At 44.1% G+C, this 19,050-nt stretch overlaps 1 protein-coding gene across 1 annotated transcript in view; it reads right to left on the bottom strand.

Annotated features, from left to right (window-relative positions):
* The window catches only part of LOC138369404 (uncharacterized), a 44,661-nt gene extending 26,057 nt beyond the window's left edge, over positions 1 to 18,604 (bottom strand). The window contains exon 1 of the mRNA XM_069332641.1: positions 18,467 to 18,604. Within this exon, the coding sequence (XP_069188742.1) occupies positions 18,467 to 18,511 (45 nt within the window). The 5' untranslated portion in view covers positions 18,512 to 18,604. The remainder of the gene's footprint in view (positions 1 to 18,466) is intronic.
* Between the last annotated feature and the right edge of the window lie 446 nt (positions 18,605 to 19,050).

Below are 19,050 nucleotides of genomic sequence, written 5' to 3'. Positions count from 1 at the left end.
AAATCATTTAGAATTGGTTTAAGAAATGTGAAATATAGCTCATTGGAGGGACCAGAGTACATTGAAAATAGTTGCCTTGCAAGATATTTATCACAAGATGAAGAAGCGATTTGGAAATGAGTTGTTAAAGACTCCCACTAATCTAACAGCCGCTTTACACTGCCGCTCCTTGCCAACCATCGTGTTCCTGATAAAGGTATTAACTGTAAGGGATCTTTCCCATCATTTATCAATCTGTAATTTTCTAGATAACTTTCTCTTCTTAATGAAGATCTGTGGAACCAGCTGTAGGTTTCTCTTATCATCTAGTCGATGTTGGAAGGCAATTCGTCACATGCATGAGAACACGCCAAGTGCAAGGAATGACATGCGCACTTGATAAGAAACATATTAGGGATATCCTTCTTCATCAAGGTGTAAAGTGAATGATGAGCTCCACACAGATTTGATGACCCGTTCGTGCCAATTGCAAAACATTGCTTTAAATCAACTCCAATATTGCCAAAATAATTTTTGAGGTGTTGATACACGGCTTCAGAGGTTGTATTTGTGACTGAAATTAGTACCACAAACTGAGATGAAACCCTATTTTGTCTAGCATTATAATATCGAACACAGACACACAAATGTTTTTCACACGCAATATCAGTCGACTCATCTATAATGAGAGAGAATGATGTCTTCTTCAGATCATTAATTAGTTCATTGAACAGGGCTGGTGAAATGACTTTCTTGATAAGAGCACTACACTTTGTTCTGTGTAACCGCAAATTAAAGGAGCTCGCGCAAGACGTTGACGGCATATCTTACAAAAGTTCACTCAAGTGATCAATGGACTTAATAGAAGAATGACATGCAATACATACAGACAGACGACATTCAAATTTAGTAAGTTTATCTTCCTTCTTTGATAGAACAGACTTGATGCTCATCTGCTGATGACTTACCTCCGATATATTTTGTCTGTGTTTTAATGTTTCACTGTGTTTCTTTAAACCACTTCTATGAGCTCTTATCTCAGTTCTACAAACTTTACAATATGCCTTATTTCCATCTTCTTTCACTTCAGCCAACCACTTTCCAAACACGGTATCCTTAAGCCAGGACATCTGAAACGCTTCCTGGTATTTAGACCACTTCCCCATTTTACACTTCTTTATCTTAACACTTAAGCAAGTTCTAAAAGTAACAGCGGTAACTTCTTTTCTATATGCGGTAACTTGTGTCGAACTATCCTTCTGGAGGTCAGAACTCTCCTGGTCCGTGATAGTTACTGATAACTGACCAGTGACCACTTTATCGGCGGGAGTCAAAAACATGGAGCTTACACTTAAAAACTTACATGGAGCAATATATTGTGACAAGAGTTATCTTAAACTAACTTAAGTTAATGCTCAGATGAATATGCATAACAGAGATAATGTAATTATTACTTCATGCAGTAATTAAAATAAAACAACAAAGGGAAATGTTGGCACGCCCAGCAGCAACTAACTCCCACGGACACTTGCCGCCTAATGTACAAACAATTATAAATTAACATACTGTTACCCACTTATAATCATCACAAACCACTTTTTCCACGGGATCAGCTGAGCACACAAAGAAAAAAACAACTCTTCCCACGGTTGGTAAGTTGGGCATATTCCAACATGCGATGAAATATATAAACACACAACTTGCATACAAATACATAAATGTACATACATGTAATCATATTATACGCATATATAAATGTACATACATGTAATCATATTATACGCAAAGCATATAAGTACAAATTAATTTATTCAATTACGTATCTGTTAGAGGTACGTAACAGTCCCCAGGGGGTCGGTCTCTGACCTGACCTCCTGCGGTAAGTGGTCTATTCAATCAAGCTGTTGGACGCGGCTGTGATTTGTACTCATGACATTATAAAAAGCATTATAATGACATTAATAGCCCAAAATAGCCCAATTTGCTTTTAATGTAGCCCAAAAAGTCGCAAGTAGCGAAATTAAAAGTTTGGGAGCGCGGGGCTCTGAAAAGTAGCCCAATTCGCTACTTGTAACCCAATCTGGCATCCCTGGGCTTCTACCTCACTCAGCCCACTGGGAGGAGACGGTTGCCAATGAGCAATTTATTATTCATACAAACAGAGTTATTTCCGACGTTATTACGAAAAATTTGACGTTTATAATTTACGACATAATACCTTCTGCACGCCACAGCCACGGGGCACCGGATTCTGCACAATTACGCATGGAAATGTACCATATATACATCAATTTATATCGTAAAATTATTCGATTTGCACCACAGCGTTGCCAGAACTACGAAGTATTTTTATACATATTTCATAGTTTTACGATTTTTCCCGAATTTTTTCGAAATATACCCCCTTATGCTTTACTAGATATGAACTCCATGCTGGGGCTGCATACTCCAGGATGGGTCTGACATTGGTGGTATACAAAGTTCTGAATGATTTCTTGCACAGGTGTCTAAATGCTGTTCTTATGTTAGCCAACCTGGCATATGCTGCTGGTGTTATCCTCTTGACATGGGCTTCAGGGGACAGGTCTGGCATGATATCAACCCCCAGGTCTTTCTCTCTCTCTGACTCATGTAGAATTTCCTCTCCCAAATGATACCTTGTAACTGGCCTCCTGCTCTCTACACCTATCTTCATTACATTACATTTGCTTGGGTTAAACTCTAACAACAATTTGTTCGACCATTCCTTTAGGTTGTCTAGGTCTTCTTGAAGCCTCAAGCAGTCCTCCTCTGTCTTAATCCTTCTCATAATTTTGACATCGTCAGTAAACATTGAGAGGAATGAGTCTATACCCTTCGGGAGATCGTTCACGTATATCAGAAACAGGATAGGAATGAGTACAGAGCCCTGTGGGACTCCACAGGTTACATCACGCCAATCTGAGGTCTCAACCTTCACTGTAACTCTCTGCTTCCTATTGCTTAGGTATTCCCTTATCCACTGGAGCACTTTACCAGTTACTTCTGCCTGTCTATCCAGCTTATGTACCAGACTCTTATGGGGGACTGTATCAAAGGATTTCTGAAAGTCCAAAAAAATGCAGTCCGCCCAGCCTTTTCTTTCTTGCTTAATCTTTGTCACCTGATCATAGAATTCTATTAAGCCAGTAAGGCAAGATTTACCCTCCCTGAACCCATGTTGGCGATTTGTCACAAAGTCCCTTCTCTCCAGATGTGTTACTAGATTTTTTCTCACGATCTTCTCCATCACTTTGCATGGTATACAAGTTAAGGACACTGGCCTGTAGTTCAGTGCCTCTTGTCTGTCACCCTTTTTGTATACTGGGACCACATTAGCCGCCTTCCATATTTCTTGTAGGTCTCCCGTCTCCAGTGACCTACTATATACTATGGAGAGTGGCAAGCAGAGTGCCTCTGCAAACTCTTTCAATACCCATGGCGAGATCCCGTCTGGACTAACAGCCATTCTCACATCCAGATCCATCAGGTGTCTCTCTTGACTTCATCTTTCGTAATTTCAATCCCTTCCAAGGCCGCCTGGTTTACTGTTCCCTCTTCTAGCGCAGTGACCTCACCCTGTTCTATTGTGAAGACCTTCTGGAACCTCTTGTTGAGTTACTCACAAACCTCTTTGTCATTCTCTGTATACCTGTCCTCACCTGTTCTAAGTTTCATTACCTGTTATTTCACTGTTGTTTTCCTCCTGATGTGACTGTGGAGTAGCTTTGGATCGGTCTTGGCTTTGTTTGCTATATCATTTTCATAAGTTTTTTCTGCTTCCCTTCTCACACTAACATACTCATTCCTGGTTCTCTGGTATATCTCTCTGCTTTCTGGTGTTCTGTTATTTCGGAAGTTCCTCCACGCCCTTTTGTTTAGTCCCGTTGCTTCCATACATGCCCTGTTAAACCATGGATTCTTCTTTTGCTTCTCGGATTTTTCCCTTTGGGCCGGGATAAACCTGTTTACTACCTCCTGACACTTTTGGGTGATATAGTTCATCATGTCTTGTACCAACTTAGCTCTGAGGTCTGTGTCCCATGGTATTTCCCTTAGGAAACTTCTCATCCCCTCATAATTCCCCTTTCGGTATGCCAGTCTTTCGTTTTCTAGTTCTTTTTGGGGGGAGATAAGTCCTAGCTCTACCAAGTACTCAAAGATCAATACACTGTGATCACTCATTCCTAAGGGTGCTTCCATCTTAACCGCCCTTATATCCCAGTCATTAAGGGTAAATATCAGATCAAGCATAGCTGGTTCATCCTCCCCTCTCGTTCTTGTCGGTCCCTTGATATGATGGCTAAGAAAGTTTCTTTTTGCCGCTTCCAGCAAGGTTGGAATCCCCCATGATTAGTAATCCAGATCCATTCCTACTAGCAAGAGACGCTATTCTCTCTATTATGTTAATGGTGGCCATATTGTTTTATGATATTCCTGTCTGGGTCTTCTGTCATTTGGTGGCGGGTTATATATGACCGCGACTACAATTTTTTGTCCTCCAGTTGCTATTGTTCCTGTTATATATTCACTAAAACCTTCACAGCCCTGAATAACTATTTCCTCAAAATCCCAGCCTTTTCTTACCAGCAGAGCTACACCACCACCTCCTCTTCCTTCTCTCTCTCTTTCCTCACAACACAGTAGTCGTGTGGAAACACTGCATTTGTTATGGTTTTCGTTAGATTTGTTTCTGTGAGTGCTATTATGTCTGGGTTTTCTTCAAGTACCCATTCTCCAAGTTCATTTGTTTTATTTGTAATACCGTCTATGTTAGTGTACATTGCCTTGAGACTCACTTTCTTCTGTCCCTTCTCATGTTTCCTTCTTGGTGAGTGTTCAGCTGATGGGGGAAGCTGTTCCATGGGCATGAGATGTGGGATGGGTAACGGGGTCTCAGAGGATACTGGAGTGAGGGGTGGGGGGTCAAGTGAAGAGGGGGATGGGGAGGGTATGGGATGAAGGGGAGGGAGGACAGGGGGGGAAAGGGGGGGAAAGTGGGATATGGAGGATGGGAAGTAGGGTGGGTGTGGGGTGAGTGGGGGGGGGAGGGAGAGGTGGCTGAACATTTCAGTGGGGGCATGGAAGATTCAGGGTAGGGGAGGTTTCTATTCAGAGAACGGTGGTGGAGTTGCCCTTCCCTCTGGTGTTACTGGGTTGCTGGTTGTGGGTTCTCCCCCTTACCCCTGGGAATGTTGTGTTGGGAGCTGTATTTTCCTGGTTTTCTCCTCTCTCCTGGCGCTTCTTTCTTGCTTCTGCAGCCATGGCTCTCTCCTCCCTCACTATGTCCATCTGCAGAAATACTTTTTTGAATTCTCCCACATATTGCAGGTGGCTCTTCCTTGTTAGAGTCTTCTCCATTGTGGCCTCGTTTGCAAACACTATCTTTAACACACAGTCTCTGTCCTTGTTGTACCAGCCCATCCTGAAAACCTTCTCAATTCTATGTTCAGTCCCTTCCATCTCGAGCCTCCTTAGTATTTCATTTGCTGCTGCTCTGTCCTTATCATTCCATTCTGTCCTATTAGAGCCTTCCTGCTCTTTAATACCCAGAGCTACCACTGATCTCTTTCTTTCCAGCAGCTGACTAGTGGCCTTTGCTGCCTCCTGTGAGGTGGCTGCTTTCATGGCTACCTCCCTCACTGTGGACATTACTTCCTTGTTCTTTTTTAGCATTTCCGCAAATGTTGCTTGTACTATGGCAGTCCCTTCCAAAGTACCATTTTCATCTTCTCTTTGGATGATTATCTGAGCCTCTGTCTCGGTATTGTTCTCTTTAAGTGTTTTAATCTCCTTTTTTGCTGCTGTCAGCTCGCTTTGCAGGTTGCTTATTATATTATTCCTTTCCTGCATCTCTCTTCTGATACCCTCCAAAACCTGGCCAAACACTTCCATCATATGGTCACATTGACTTTTCCCTGTTCTCATAGAAGTCCCCGCTGCAATGTTTGTCCCTGTTCTTACTATGTCTTCATAGGGTTTGCCAGGAGGGCTGCGCAGAGAGAGATAGAGAGAGAGAGAGAGAGAGAGAGAGAGAGAAAGAGAGTTAGCCCTCTCTCTTGCGATGAGAGGGAGAGAGAGAGAGAGAGAGAGAGAGTTAGCCCTCTCTCTTGCGATGAGAGGGAGAGAGAGATGTGTGTGTGTGTGTGTGTGTGTGTGTGTGTGTGTGTGTGTGTGTGTGTGTGTGTGTGTGTGTGTGTGTGTGTGTGTGTGTGTGTGTGTGTGTGTTTGTGTTTGTTTGTGTGTGTGTGTGTGTGTGTGTGTGTGTGTGTGTGTGTGTGTGTGTGTGTGTGTGTGTGTGTGTGTGTGTGTGTGTGTGTGTGTTTGTGTGTGTGTGTGTACTCACCTAATTGTGCTTGCGGGGGTTGAGCTTTGGCTCTTTGGTCCCGCCTCTCAACCGTCAATCAACTGGTGTACAGATTCCTGAGCCTACTGGGCTCTATCATATCTACATTTGAAACTGTGTATGGAGTCAGCCTCCACCACATCACTGTGAGGGAATCTAGATCACCTCAGCTAGTTTTCCTAGTTTCTAGGTTAGGCTAGTCGCTCTAGAAACTGAAGCTTTCAAACTAACATATACTTGTGGGGGTGTTGAATGAAAGCTTATGTTATGGACTATCATTTGTGAGTAGTCAGAAGTCTGTGATTGCTCTGTAGAGAGAATTACAGAGATTTCTCTGTTTCTGTGAAATAAAATGAGGAGGATACTTGACTAAAACCGTTAGAGGTAGGGGGGAGAGTGGGGGTGAACGTTGCCCCCCCCCAACATGTGAGACATCACGCCATTGTCTTTAGGCCTCCCCCTCCTTGTGACGTCACGGGACACTCGAGGGTGAGTGAGGCTGTGATTGGAGTAGGCATGTGTGCTCCAAGCCGAGTTTTGGCGCGAAGAGCTGTGATTGGTAGCGGCACGAGGGAGCAGTGCCGGGTTTGTGTTGATTGGTCAAGACAAGGTAGGGGGGGAGAGATGGGCATTTGAGTTTCCCTGCCCGCCAAAGAGGGAGTTTGAATTGGGCGGCAAGCGGAGGAAGAAGTGACTGGTGGAGGTGGCAGGCCGGCCACCTCCCCCCCCCCCGTTAATCGCTTCTGTCGTCCAAATTTCTCATTGAGCATGGCACTCCTGCCATCAGGGGTTGTGACAAGGCCCAATTGGCGTGAATTGGGGCCATGGATTTACGGAAGGAACAGTAAAAAGCTAAAGAGACAGTTGACAGTGTTCACCCATGAGGCAGCTGGCAGAGCCTCATGGTGTAACAGGTGGTTTGAATAACCTGTCTAGTGTTGTTGGGCAATTAGCAGAATCGAGCAGGGCCTCCTAGTGTAATTGTGGTGTGATTACAGGCCCATGTTGGACTTTGAATTCCCCCAGGCTGCGTCAGAGTGGGGACGCCGCCGGCCATTGTCACCCCAGTAGAGTGTAGAGCAAGGCAGGCTCTGGTTTGTTGGGGTTGTTAGTGATTCCCCATCCGCATGTGTACGCCTGTGGGCGGCAGCCTGCCAGCCCGAGGCACCCATGTGCGCGGCTACTCCAGGCCGCCCGCGGCAACCTGTGGTCACCCCCAGGCCACCCGCGCGGCCAAACCCCCACCCCACCCCGCGCAACAGCTCAGCCGGGTGGGGTGCTATGACGTCATGCGCTACCCGTGGCCACCCCCAGGCCACCCAACTGCATGGCCCGGCTCGGCTCGGCCCGGCGCGCCGGCTACCCCCCCACCCCACCCCCCTTCAGCTCGGGAGGTATCATGAGCATGTGGGGTATGCTGACGGCATCATTATGTTGCAGGTTTGTGCAGTATTGTTATCAGTTTATACGATATTATTGCCCTAGGAACTGTGTAGAGGGTTAAGTGACCTCTAGGATTATTCAGGGGAATTCACAGTACTTAATGAGAGCAGGCAATTGATGGGAATTGCCTTGCTGAGGTAAGTGTGTGTTCACAGTAGTCCTTTGCAATGGGTGCAAGAAAAGGGGGGCAGTAATATTGGTATACTCTTGTGTGTTGCACAACCGTGTCGTGTGTCATTGTGTGGGCACAGTAATTAACGAGTTGCAGTAGCCACAACCTTATGTGGGCAGTGCATTTGTGATGTTGCATGCCATTGTAGTGTGACCTATGTAACACTGGGGTTACTTTGTTTCTTTAAGTTGTGTTGAGGACTTAAGGATTCAGTGAGTTAATAATTGGGGAACTAACTGGATAAGGGGTGCACACTTATTGTGGAGTGAGTGAGAGCTGTTATGAGAGAGAACAGCGTTGAGCTTGAGTGAGATACGTCTCGGGAGCAATTAATTGTCCGTGTGACAATTAATTGACCACTCTAGCTAATTATGTAATTAGCCTTCTCATCATGAATTCACATAGTGGGAGAGGATCTGTCAGAGGCTGTCAGTATTTGTGTTAACGTAATTTGTTCGAGACTAATTACCTTTCTGGGGTATAGCTATTAGTGGCTCAGGTTAATTAGTGGAGTAATTAACATCTGAGAGCTCCGATGACTCGGTAAAGCGAGGTCATGGAGCTAGCATAAACCGTTGTATTACTCATATCCTGTCTGAGGACAGTGGATTAGTGGCACATCTTGTTAATTAGGGTAATTAACTCCTTTCCCGTGAATTCACAGTGTTTGATGAGACCTGCTTAGGCAGTGCGGAGTAAGACGTATTCATGGATGATTAATTATTGGTCCTGGTGACAGTTAATTGATCAGAGCTAATTAGGGTAATTAACACTTACTAGTAATTTTTTTGACACAGACTGTTGAGAAGTTACCAAGTTAGGGTAGGCTTAGTTAACGTAACTCAATGGGGATGTAATTAGTGGTCCGCTTGACCTTAATTGAGAATTACACACTGAATGCTTGCAAGGAGTCAAGTGTGATGTAATATATGTTTGAGTTATTGTTAACAAGAGAGACAAGTGTTAATGATTAACGTAGAGTATCATCATGATGTTGTCTAGTGGGAGACAATTGTTTGTGATTACCGTAGTACTTTGTTGCTGACTGCTGCGATCAGTCAATTAACGTAATTAATCACTTAAGGCAATTTCTTTTGGTTGTCGTCTGGTGACGAGAGTAGAGTAATCTAGGGATTTGTGGAGCTGTGTCCCAGAATCCCGCCTTGCCTGTCTTTGTTACTGTTTACAACAGTGCAACTTCTTGTAGGGAGTTGCAAAGAGTGTTCACACTGGGTTGTGATAGGGGGAGGGGTCACTGTTGGACTACCCACCTAGTTACGTGGGTCTGTCCTGGGGGGCGGGAGGACCATTAAGCTTGTGATTATAGTAGCTGTCAGGGAAACCGAGACACTATTGATTGCATGCTTGTGTCTTCAGTGGATATCCTTCATTTGTTCAGTTAGTTCATGTTGTCAGCCCGAAGTGTCAGCAAGATGGAGCCTGCTCTTATTTCTCGAGGGGCTGTTGAATAGCTGTGTTGCAAATGCCACTTGTTGGACAATAACGTAACCATTCGCTGTGGTGTAACTTAGTCTGTGATATTTTTCTTTGATTTGCAATATTGCGTCATCAGTGGGCACACCTGTGTTCAGGTTAGTTCAGTATGCAGCCTCACAGCAAGGGTTGCTATTTAGCTGTTTGTTATCGTGCCACTGGATGGACATTAACGTAACGTAAACTCGGTAATGTAGTAGTTAGTCTCTTGTTATTAATAAATTGTTATGTTATAGAAAACGGTCTTTGATGTCAACCCTTCAACCATATTATTCCACCATATTTCTGCATATTATTAAATGTTGATGTGATCTTGAAATGACGTCTGTTCTTGGGAATTCGAATTCCAATTCATAGCGCCACATCAAAAAGAAAAATTTGATTGTGGGAACCCGTCGGTTACCCTTTATTAGTTTTAACGTCCTGTTTAACTAGGAGGAGCCAGCGGCCAATTGTGGACAGGTTTTCACCCCTGGTGGTGGAGGCCTGGCGGTTGGCTCCCGCTTTTCCTTTTTCTATTGGACTCATGCTTAACTGCCGTGAGCAGACTTTAAACTTGTAGTCCAAATCCTAAGGGAGGTGGACTATAAGTTTAAAGTCTGCTCTTTAAAGTGACTGTAGTCTTTAAAGACTACAGTCACTTCCTAGTGAATTCCATTTACAAACTAATCTGACACTGAAAAAGTTCTTTCTAACGTCTCTGTGGCTCATTTGGGTACTCAGCTTCCACCTGTGTCCCCTTGTTCGCATCCCACCAGTGTTGAATAGTTCATCTTTGTTTTCCCGGTCGATTCCCCTGAGGATTTTGTTGGTTGTGATCATCTCCCCCCTTACTCTTCTGTCTTCCAGTGTCGTAATGTGCATTTCCCGCAGCCTTTCCTCATAACTCATGCCTCTTAGTTCTGGGACTAGTTCTGGGACTGATGTTAGCCAGCCTCGCATATGCCGCAGACGTTATTCTCTTTATGTGGGCTTCAGGAGACAGGTTTGGTGTGATATCAACTCCTAGATCTTTCTCTCTGTCTGTTTCATTAAGTACTTCATCTCCTATTCTGTATCCTGTGCCTGGCCTCCTGTTTCCACTGCCTAGTTTTATTACTTTGCATTTACTCGGGTTGAACTTCAACAGCCATTTGTTGGACCATTCACTCAGTCTATCTAGGTCATCTTGTAGCCTCCTACTATCATCCTCTGTTTCAATCCTCCTCATAATTTTTGCATCGTCGGCAAACATTGAGAGGAACGAATCTATACCCTCTGGGAGATCATTTACATATACCAGAAACAGTATAGGTCCAAGGACTGACCCCTGCGGGACTCCACTTGTGACGTCTCGCCAATCTGAGACCTCACCCCTCACACAGACTCGTTGTCTCCTGTTGCTTAGGTACTCCTCTATCCACCGGAGTACCTTCCCTTTCACTCCAGCCTGCATCTCCAACTTTCGCACTAGCCTCTTGTGTGGCAATGTATCAAAGGCTTTCTGAAAATCCCAAAATATGCAGTCTGCCCACCCTTCTCTTTCTTGCCTTATTTTTGTTGCCTGGTCGTAGAATTCAAGTAACCCTGTGAGGCAGGACCTGCCATCCCTGAACCCATGTTGATGCTGTGTTAAAAAGTTCCTTCGCTCCAGATGTTTCACTAGTTTTTTTTCGCACAATCTTCTCCATCAGCTTGCATGGTATGCAGGTTAGGGACACTGGCCTGTAGTTCAGTGCCTCCTGTCTATCCCCTTTCTTGTATATCGGGACTACGTTAGCTGCTTTCCAAATATCTGGCAGTTCCCCTGTTGCCAGTGATTTGTTATACACTATGGAGAGTGGTAGGCACAGTTCTCTTGCTCCTTCCTTTAGAACCCAAGGGGAGATTCCATCTGGGCCTATAGCCTTCGTCACATCCAACTCTAGTAAACACTTCCTTACTTCCCCACTGGTAATCTCAAACTCTTCCAGTGGTTCCTGGTTAGCTATTCCCTCACTTACCTCTGGAATTTCTCCTTGCTCTAAGGTGAAGACCTCCTGGAATTTCTTATTCAATTCCTCACACACTTCCTTGTCATTTGTATTGAATCCTTCCGCCCCTATCCTTAATTTCATAACCTGAACCTTTACTGTTGTTTTTCTCCTAATGTGGCTATGCAATAATTTAGGCTGAGTCTTTGCCTTGCTTGCGATGTCATTTTCGTATTGTCTTTCTGCCTCTCTTCTCATCCTGACATATTCATTCCTGGCATTCTGGTATTTTTCTTTGCTCTCTAGTGTCCTGTTATTCCTATAGTTTCTCCACGCCCTTTTACTTTGCTGCTTAGGTAGCCTACATCTCTGATTAAACCATGGGTTTCTCATCTTCATTTCTCTGTTTTCCTTTTGGACTGGGACAAACTTGTTTGCTGCGTCCTTGCACTTCTGCAAGATGTAATCCATCATATCTTGGGCCGTCTTTCCCCTGAGCTCTGTTTCCCATGCTATATCTGTTAGGAATTTTCTTACCCCTCATAGTTTCCCTTTCGGTATGCTAACCTTTTGGTTTCGGTATCCCTCCTCGAGTTCAATAACCTTTCTTCAATCAAGTACTCAAACACCAGTACACTGTGGTCGCTCATTCCTACTGGGTCCTCAAAACCGATTTCTCTTATGTCGGAGTCGTTCAGAGTGAAGACTAGGTCGAGTCCCGCTGGTTCGTCATTGCCTCTCATCCTTGTCGGTTCTCCGACATGCTGGGTTAAAAAGTTGCTTGTCACCACCTCCAATAGTTTGGCTCTCCACGTGTCCTCACCTCCATGCGGTTCCTTGTCCTCCCAGTCAATCTTTCCGTGATTGAAGTCGCTCATGATGAGCAGGTGGGATCTATTTCTACAGGTAGCAAAGGCTGCCCTCTCAATTATAGTGTTAACTGCCATGTTGTTGTTTTCATACTCTTGACTGGGTCTCCTGTCATTTGGTGGAGGGTTGTATATTACTGCTACTACTATTCTTGGTCCTCCCATTGTTATGGTGCCTGCTATGTAGTCTCTGAACTCCTCACAGCCCGGGATGGCCATCTCCTTAAAACTCCATTCCTTTCTCATGAGTAGGGCCACTCCGCCTCCTCCCCTACCTTCCCTCTCTTTCTTATTACTGTATACTCCTGGGGAAACACGGCATTCGTTATGATTCCAGAGAGTTTTGTTTCAGTGAGTCCGATTACATCTGGGTTAACTTCTTGTGCTCCTGTGTGTGTGTGTGTGGTGTGTGTGTGTGTGTGTGTGAGTGTGTGTGTGTGTGTGTGTGTGTGTGTGTGTGTGTGTGTGTGTGTGTGTGTGTGTGTGTGTGTGTGTGTGTGTGTGTGTGTGTGTGTGTGTGTGTGTGTGTGTGTGTGTGTGTTTTGTGGTGAAGGACTGAATGTTCGGGTGAATGTGAGGGTAAGGATTGTGCTCTTAGCTCTCTCTCTCACTCTGAGAGAGAGAGAGAGAGAGAGAGAGAGAGAGAGAGAGAGAGAGAGAGAGAGAGAGAGAGAGAGAGAGAGAGAGAGAGAGAGAGAGAGAGAGAGAGAGAGAGAGAGAGAGAGAGAGAGAGAGAGAGAGAGAGAGAGAGAGAGAGAGAGAGAGAGAGAGAGAGAGAGAGAGAGAGAGAGAGAGAGAGAGAGAGAGAGAGAGAGAGAGAGAGAGAGAGAGAGAGAGAGAGAGAGAGAGAGAGAGAGAGAGAGAGAGAGAGAGAGAGAGAGAGAGAGAGAGAGAGAGAGAGAGAGAGAGAGAGAGAGAGAGAGAGAGAGAGAGAGAGAGAGAGAGAGAGAGAGAGAGAGAGAGAGAGAGAGAGAGAGAGAGATATACACATGACAGCTCGCTCGCTAGCTCAGCATCTTCACTTAGTAATGGTTATATTATACCTGCGAAAATGAAAAAAGAAACAATGTGTTAACAAGCTGGAAAAGCAAACCCCAAGGTGCCGTGATTTGCCAGGGACTGAGCTTGAGCTAAGAGGTATACTGGATGGCACACTACAATTTCCAAATAGTATTGTCCTGTATTTTGAAAAGGTAGGATGTAAGCTTACACCTCATTCACTGGGGAATACATATATACATACATTATTTGGTGAATGCACTATTAGAAAGCTTGGTCCAACAAAGTGATGTAATGAATACCTGTTTACCTGAATTGTATTATTTATTCAGAAATAGAGAAGTGACTGTGATACTGTAATATCCCAAGCAAGTGTGATTATGACTTATCAGCCTACCTGGCGGCTGTGGACAGGTGGTGGCGGTGGTGAATGCACTTTGTCATTTCCTGTTAAATATTACAGTTTTGAACTATATATATATATTCTCCCCCTCCAAGTGAGATGCTCTGTCCCCGCCGAGCAAGCGAGCGAGCGTGGCTGTCACTCCACCGAGCAAGGGCGTGGCTGAGACAGCAGGTAACGGTCATTTTGTGGTCTTGGGTAATATTTCTGGTACCCATTAATTTGATCAGTATTTGTTTAGCCTTTGTGCGAGTAACACCTTACGGCTCCGCTACGCTTACGTAAGTTTACATTATTTTACTGTTAAAATCTTTCTTATCCATTGCTAGACCTATTCCTTAAGGTTGTGTGTTTTATTATACATCAATCTCCCCACTCCTCCTGCACCTCCTGCTGCGCCTCCTCCTCCTCCTCCTGCAGCTGCTTCCTTACTCTCCCCTTGATCCTCCACCTCCTCCTCCTCCTCATCCTCCTCCTACTCCCCCTTATGCTGCTGGTGCAGCTCCTCCTCCTACTTCCTTGCTCCTGCTGCTGCTCTTCCTTGAAGTTCCGTAATCATCCGTCTCCTGCTTCCTTTACTCTTTCCATATTTAATCCTTATTCTTCCTGTATTCTATATTGTTCTCCCCCCCCCCCCACCTCTTCTTTCCATCTTTCTTCTTACCACTCTCCTAAACACATCTGCTCCTAAACACGATCTCTTTCTCTCTGTCAAAAAGTTTTGGGGGCAGAGCTTACAATCTGTATGACCCTTTCACCCACTCACTTGCATCTTCAGACTTCACTCTCCTCCCACTTCTCCATCTACCAATCTCATCCTCACATTTCAACAGAAAATTAATCTTTTCTAAAAAATTCAACAGAAAACGTTAAAATTCACCTAAAAAAAAAAATACTTACAGCGTTCTCACAACAATACACACCTCACTTGAACACTACTTATCCTATATTTAATGTACAGCGGGCATCACGTCTCCCTCAAGTCACCCAATGTTGCCCCAAAAATTCCCGCAACCTTATTACAACTTTCAACGTGTCTGAAACCACTCCATCCAAAATGGAGGGGACAGGCTACGTCGTAAAACTCCCTACTGGTGGCAGCTTATATTATAACAGGTAAAGTAAAATTAACATCAATACCAACATCAGTATAACATCATACATAGAACATCAGTCAGTCTACTCTCCCTACTGTCTATATTATTTCCCCTCCTACATCACACTACTCCTCCTCCTTCCTACTCTCCTTCCTGCCTCCCCTCTTCCCGTTCGCTCCCCGTTTTCAATTACCGCTCACCTCTCTCTGCCTCAGGTCCTGCCTCAACCTCCCGCATGTTCTATCCACCCATCCTTCATTCCTCCTTCTACCTTTACTTTGCTTTAATTGACTTTTCTAATTTATTCCGACCCTCCCCCCCCCCCGTTACAGCAATAATGTGAGAGTAACCTACTAAAATCATTAGTATTGTTAAAGTGAATTACAAACATCAGCATTAATATGAGAGTGACCTACCAGCATCAGCAGTAAAATGAGAGAGACCTACTCACATAAGCAGTAATATGCGAGTGACCTACCCACGTCAGCAGTTCTGTGAGAGTGACCTACCAATATCAGCAGTAATGTGAGAGTGACTTACTAGGATCAGCAGTAACATGATTATAACCTACAGACATTAGCAGTAATGGGGGAGGGACCAACCCCTATCAGCAGTGATGCAACAGTGACCTCCATCTTTGACAGTAATGTTAGAGTGACCAATCCACTTCAGCAATAATGTGGGAGTGTCCTATCCAAATCAGCAATAATATGGGAGTAACCTACTAACATCATGAGTATTGTGAAAGTGAATTACAAACATCAGCATTAATATGAAAGTAACCTACCCACATCAGCAGGAATGTGAGAGTTATCAATTAATGTCAGCATTAATATGACAGTGACCTACCAACGTCAGCAGTAATGTGAGATTAACCTACCCACGTCAGCAGTAATGTGAGATTAACCTACCCACGTCAGCAGTAATGTGAGATTAACCTACCCACGTCAGCAGTAATGTGAGATTAACCTACCCACGTCAGCAGTAATGTGAGATTAACCTACCCACGTCAGCAGTAATGTGAGAGTGTCCTTTCAACTTCAACAGTAATGTGAAAATGACCTTCACACGTCAACAATAATGTGAGAGTGGCCTACCCACATCAACAGTATTATTAGAGTAATTTACTACAACGGAGTATTGCGAGTGTAAACAACAAACATCAGAATTAATATGAGAGTGACCCACCCACATCATCAGGAATGTGAGACTTACCTATTAATATCTGCATTATTAAGAGAGTGACCTACTCACGTCAGCAGTAATGTGAGTGACCTACCCTCGACAGCAATAATGTGTGGCTAACCTACCCACATCAGCAAAAATGTGATAGTGACCTACTCAGTCAGTAGTAATGAAAGAGTGACCTACTCAGGTAAGCAGTAATGAGAGAGTGACATACCCACGTCAGCAATATTTTGAGAGTGACCTACTCACATCAGCATTATTGTGACAATGACCTTCTCACGTCAACAGTAATGGGCGTGACCTTCCCTCGTCAGATGTAATGTGAAAAAACTACTAACATCAGCAGTAATGTGTTAGCGACCTACTAACATTAGTAGTACTGTGAGAGTGACCTGCCCACATCAACAGCAATATGAGAGTAACCTATCCATATCAGCAGTATTGGAAGGGTGACCTACCCACGTCAGCAATAATGAGAAATTCACCAACCCACTTTAGCAATAATCCGAGATTGACCTACACACGTCAGCAGTAATGTGAGATTGACCTTCCCACTTCAGAAGTAATGTGAGAGTGATCACGTGGAAAATATTAGAGGGGCTGGTCCCAAACCTGCACACAGAAATAACATCACATGTGACCAGAAGACATGGCAGGATGTGCAGAATACCCCCGTTGAAAAGCGGAGGTGCAACAGGTACTCTGAGAGAGAACTCTATCAACATCAGAGGCCCGAGACTGTTCAACACGCTTCCGCTACACATAAGGGGCATAACTGACAATCCCCTCACAGTGTTCAAGAGAGAACTGGATAAGCACCTCCAAAGGATACTTGATCAACCAGGCTGAGACTCATACGTCAGGCTGCGAGCAGCCGCATCCAACAGTCTGGTTCATCAGTCCAGCAACCAGGAGGCCTGGTCGACGACCGGGCCGCGGGGACACTAAGCCCCGGAAGCACCTAAAGGTAACCTCAAGGTAAGGTACCCACGTCAGTAATGTGAGAGTGACCTACCCATAACCCTACCCATAACAGCAGTAATGTGAGAGTGACCTAACTACGTCAGCAGTACTGTGAGAGTGACCTACCCATGTGAGTAATTATGTGAGAGTGACCTACCTACGTCAGCAATAATTAAAGAGTGACCTACCTACATCAGAAAAGTGTGAGAGCTAACTACCTAGGTCAGCAATAATGTGAGAGTAACTTACCCACGTCAGCATTTTGTGAGAGTAACCTACTAACATCAGAATTAATGCCACGGTAATTTACCCATGTCAGCAGTAATTTTTTATTTTTTGCAGGGATATTCCTGCGCGGGCCCTAAGCCTCTGGCTGGCCCACTAAGTGTTGCTTGTTTCTGTTTTACTTGGGCGGAGTATGAGTATTTATTACTCGTATGGTCGCTTCAGTAAGATTTTGCCATATGTGTTTAACAACTTCTTCTGCTCTATTGAATCTAAGTTGAAATCTTACGTTTTCGTTATGTTACGTTTTCGTTACGTTTACGTTATGAGTTGATTTCAACTCATAAGTTTTCAACTTCAAACTCTATTACGTCCGCAATAATGTGAGATTGACCTACTGGATTCAGCAGAAATGTGAGAGTAACCTACTAACATCAACAGTAATGTGAGAGTGACCTACCCATGTCAGCAGTAATGTGAGAGTGACCTACCCTCATCAGAATTAATGTGAGAGTGACCTGCCCACATCAACTGTAATGTTAGAGTGACCTACTCACATTAGCAGTAATGTTTGAGTAACCTACTAATATCAGCAGTAATGTGAAAGTGATCTATTCACTCCAGCAGAAATGTGAAAGTGACCTACCCACGTCAGCAGTAAAGTGAGAGTGACCTACGAACATCAGAGAGTAACGTACCCAAAGATTAAATAATATGAGGGTGAAGTACCCACATCAGCATTAATGTGTGAGTGACCTACCCACATCAGCAGTAATGTGAGAGTAGCCAAACCTCGTCAGCAGTAATGTGAGAGTGACCATCGTACGTCAGCATTAATGTGTGAGTGACCTACCCACATCAGCAGTAATGTGAGAGTGACCTACCCACATCAGCAGTAATGTGAGAGTGACCTACCCACGTCAACAGTAATGTGAGAGTGACCTACCCACATCAACAGTAATGTGAGAGTGACCTACCCACGTCAACAGTAATCTGAGAGTGACCTACCCACGTCAACAGTAATGTGAGAGTGATCTACCCACGTCAACAGTAATGTGAGAGTGACCTACCCACGTCAGCAGTAATGTGAGAGTAACCTACCCACATCAGCAGTAATGTGTGAGGGACCTACCCACATCAGCGGTAATGTGAGAGTGACCTACCCACATCAGCAGTAATGTGAGAGTGACCTACCCACGTCAACAGTAATCTGAGAGTGACCTACCCACGTCAACAGTAATGTGAGAGTGATCTACCCACATCAACAGTAATGTGAGAGTGACCTACCCACGTCAACAGTAACGTGAGAGTGACCTACCCGCCGAGCCTGGTCGACCACGTGGGGAAGCTGCGTCAGCGTCATGTTAGCGTCCTGGCCGTCCGCTGCCACCTCCCACACTGACACACTCGAGGAACTCAGTAAATGATCCCGATGAAGGTTTAACAGATTGTGCTGTAAAGAAATGGAATTCCTTCATTTACTAAAAATATTTTAAAACAATTGGTTCTCCATTTGTTTTAGTTTGGCTTATCAGGAGTTAATATTCCATATGAACTAAAAAAATTATAAATGAAGAATGTACGGTCTTCTGCTAAATCCGCTATTTATTTTAAATTCTCCGATAATCTGATAATTGTTGAGAAGAGACATAAATATATGATTTTCATTTTTAATGTGTGAATTTTGTGCTTTTCACTCAGTGAATGTGTTCAAACTTTGTATATATATGTAAAATTAGTAAACAGTTCACCTAACGCTACACAAATGATAAAACACTTATAGTAGTAGTGTTGATTATTCCTTGTGTTATTGACATCAAGAATGTGCTTTAATTCGAGCATCATACTTATAAGATATTGCTTTAGATACGAATGTTTATTGCACAGACAAAATCATAATAA

Source organism: Procambarus clarkii, chromosome 28, assembly GCF_040958095.1.
Source record: "Procambarus clarkii isolate CNS0578487 chromosome 28, FALCON_Pclarkii_2.0, whole genome shotgun sequence".
Taxonomy (NCBI): domain Eukaryota; kingdom Metazoa; phylum Arthropoda; class Malacostraca; order Decapoda; family Cambaridae; genus Procambarus; species Procambarus clarkii.
Note: the sequence above shows the minus strand (reverse complement) of the source record. Positions and strands in the feature narration are given on the sequence as shown.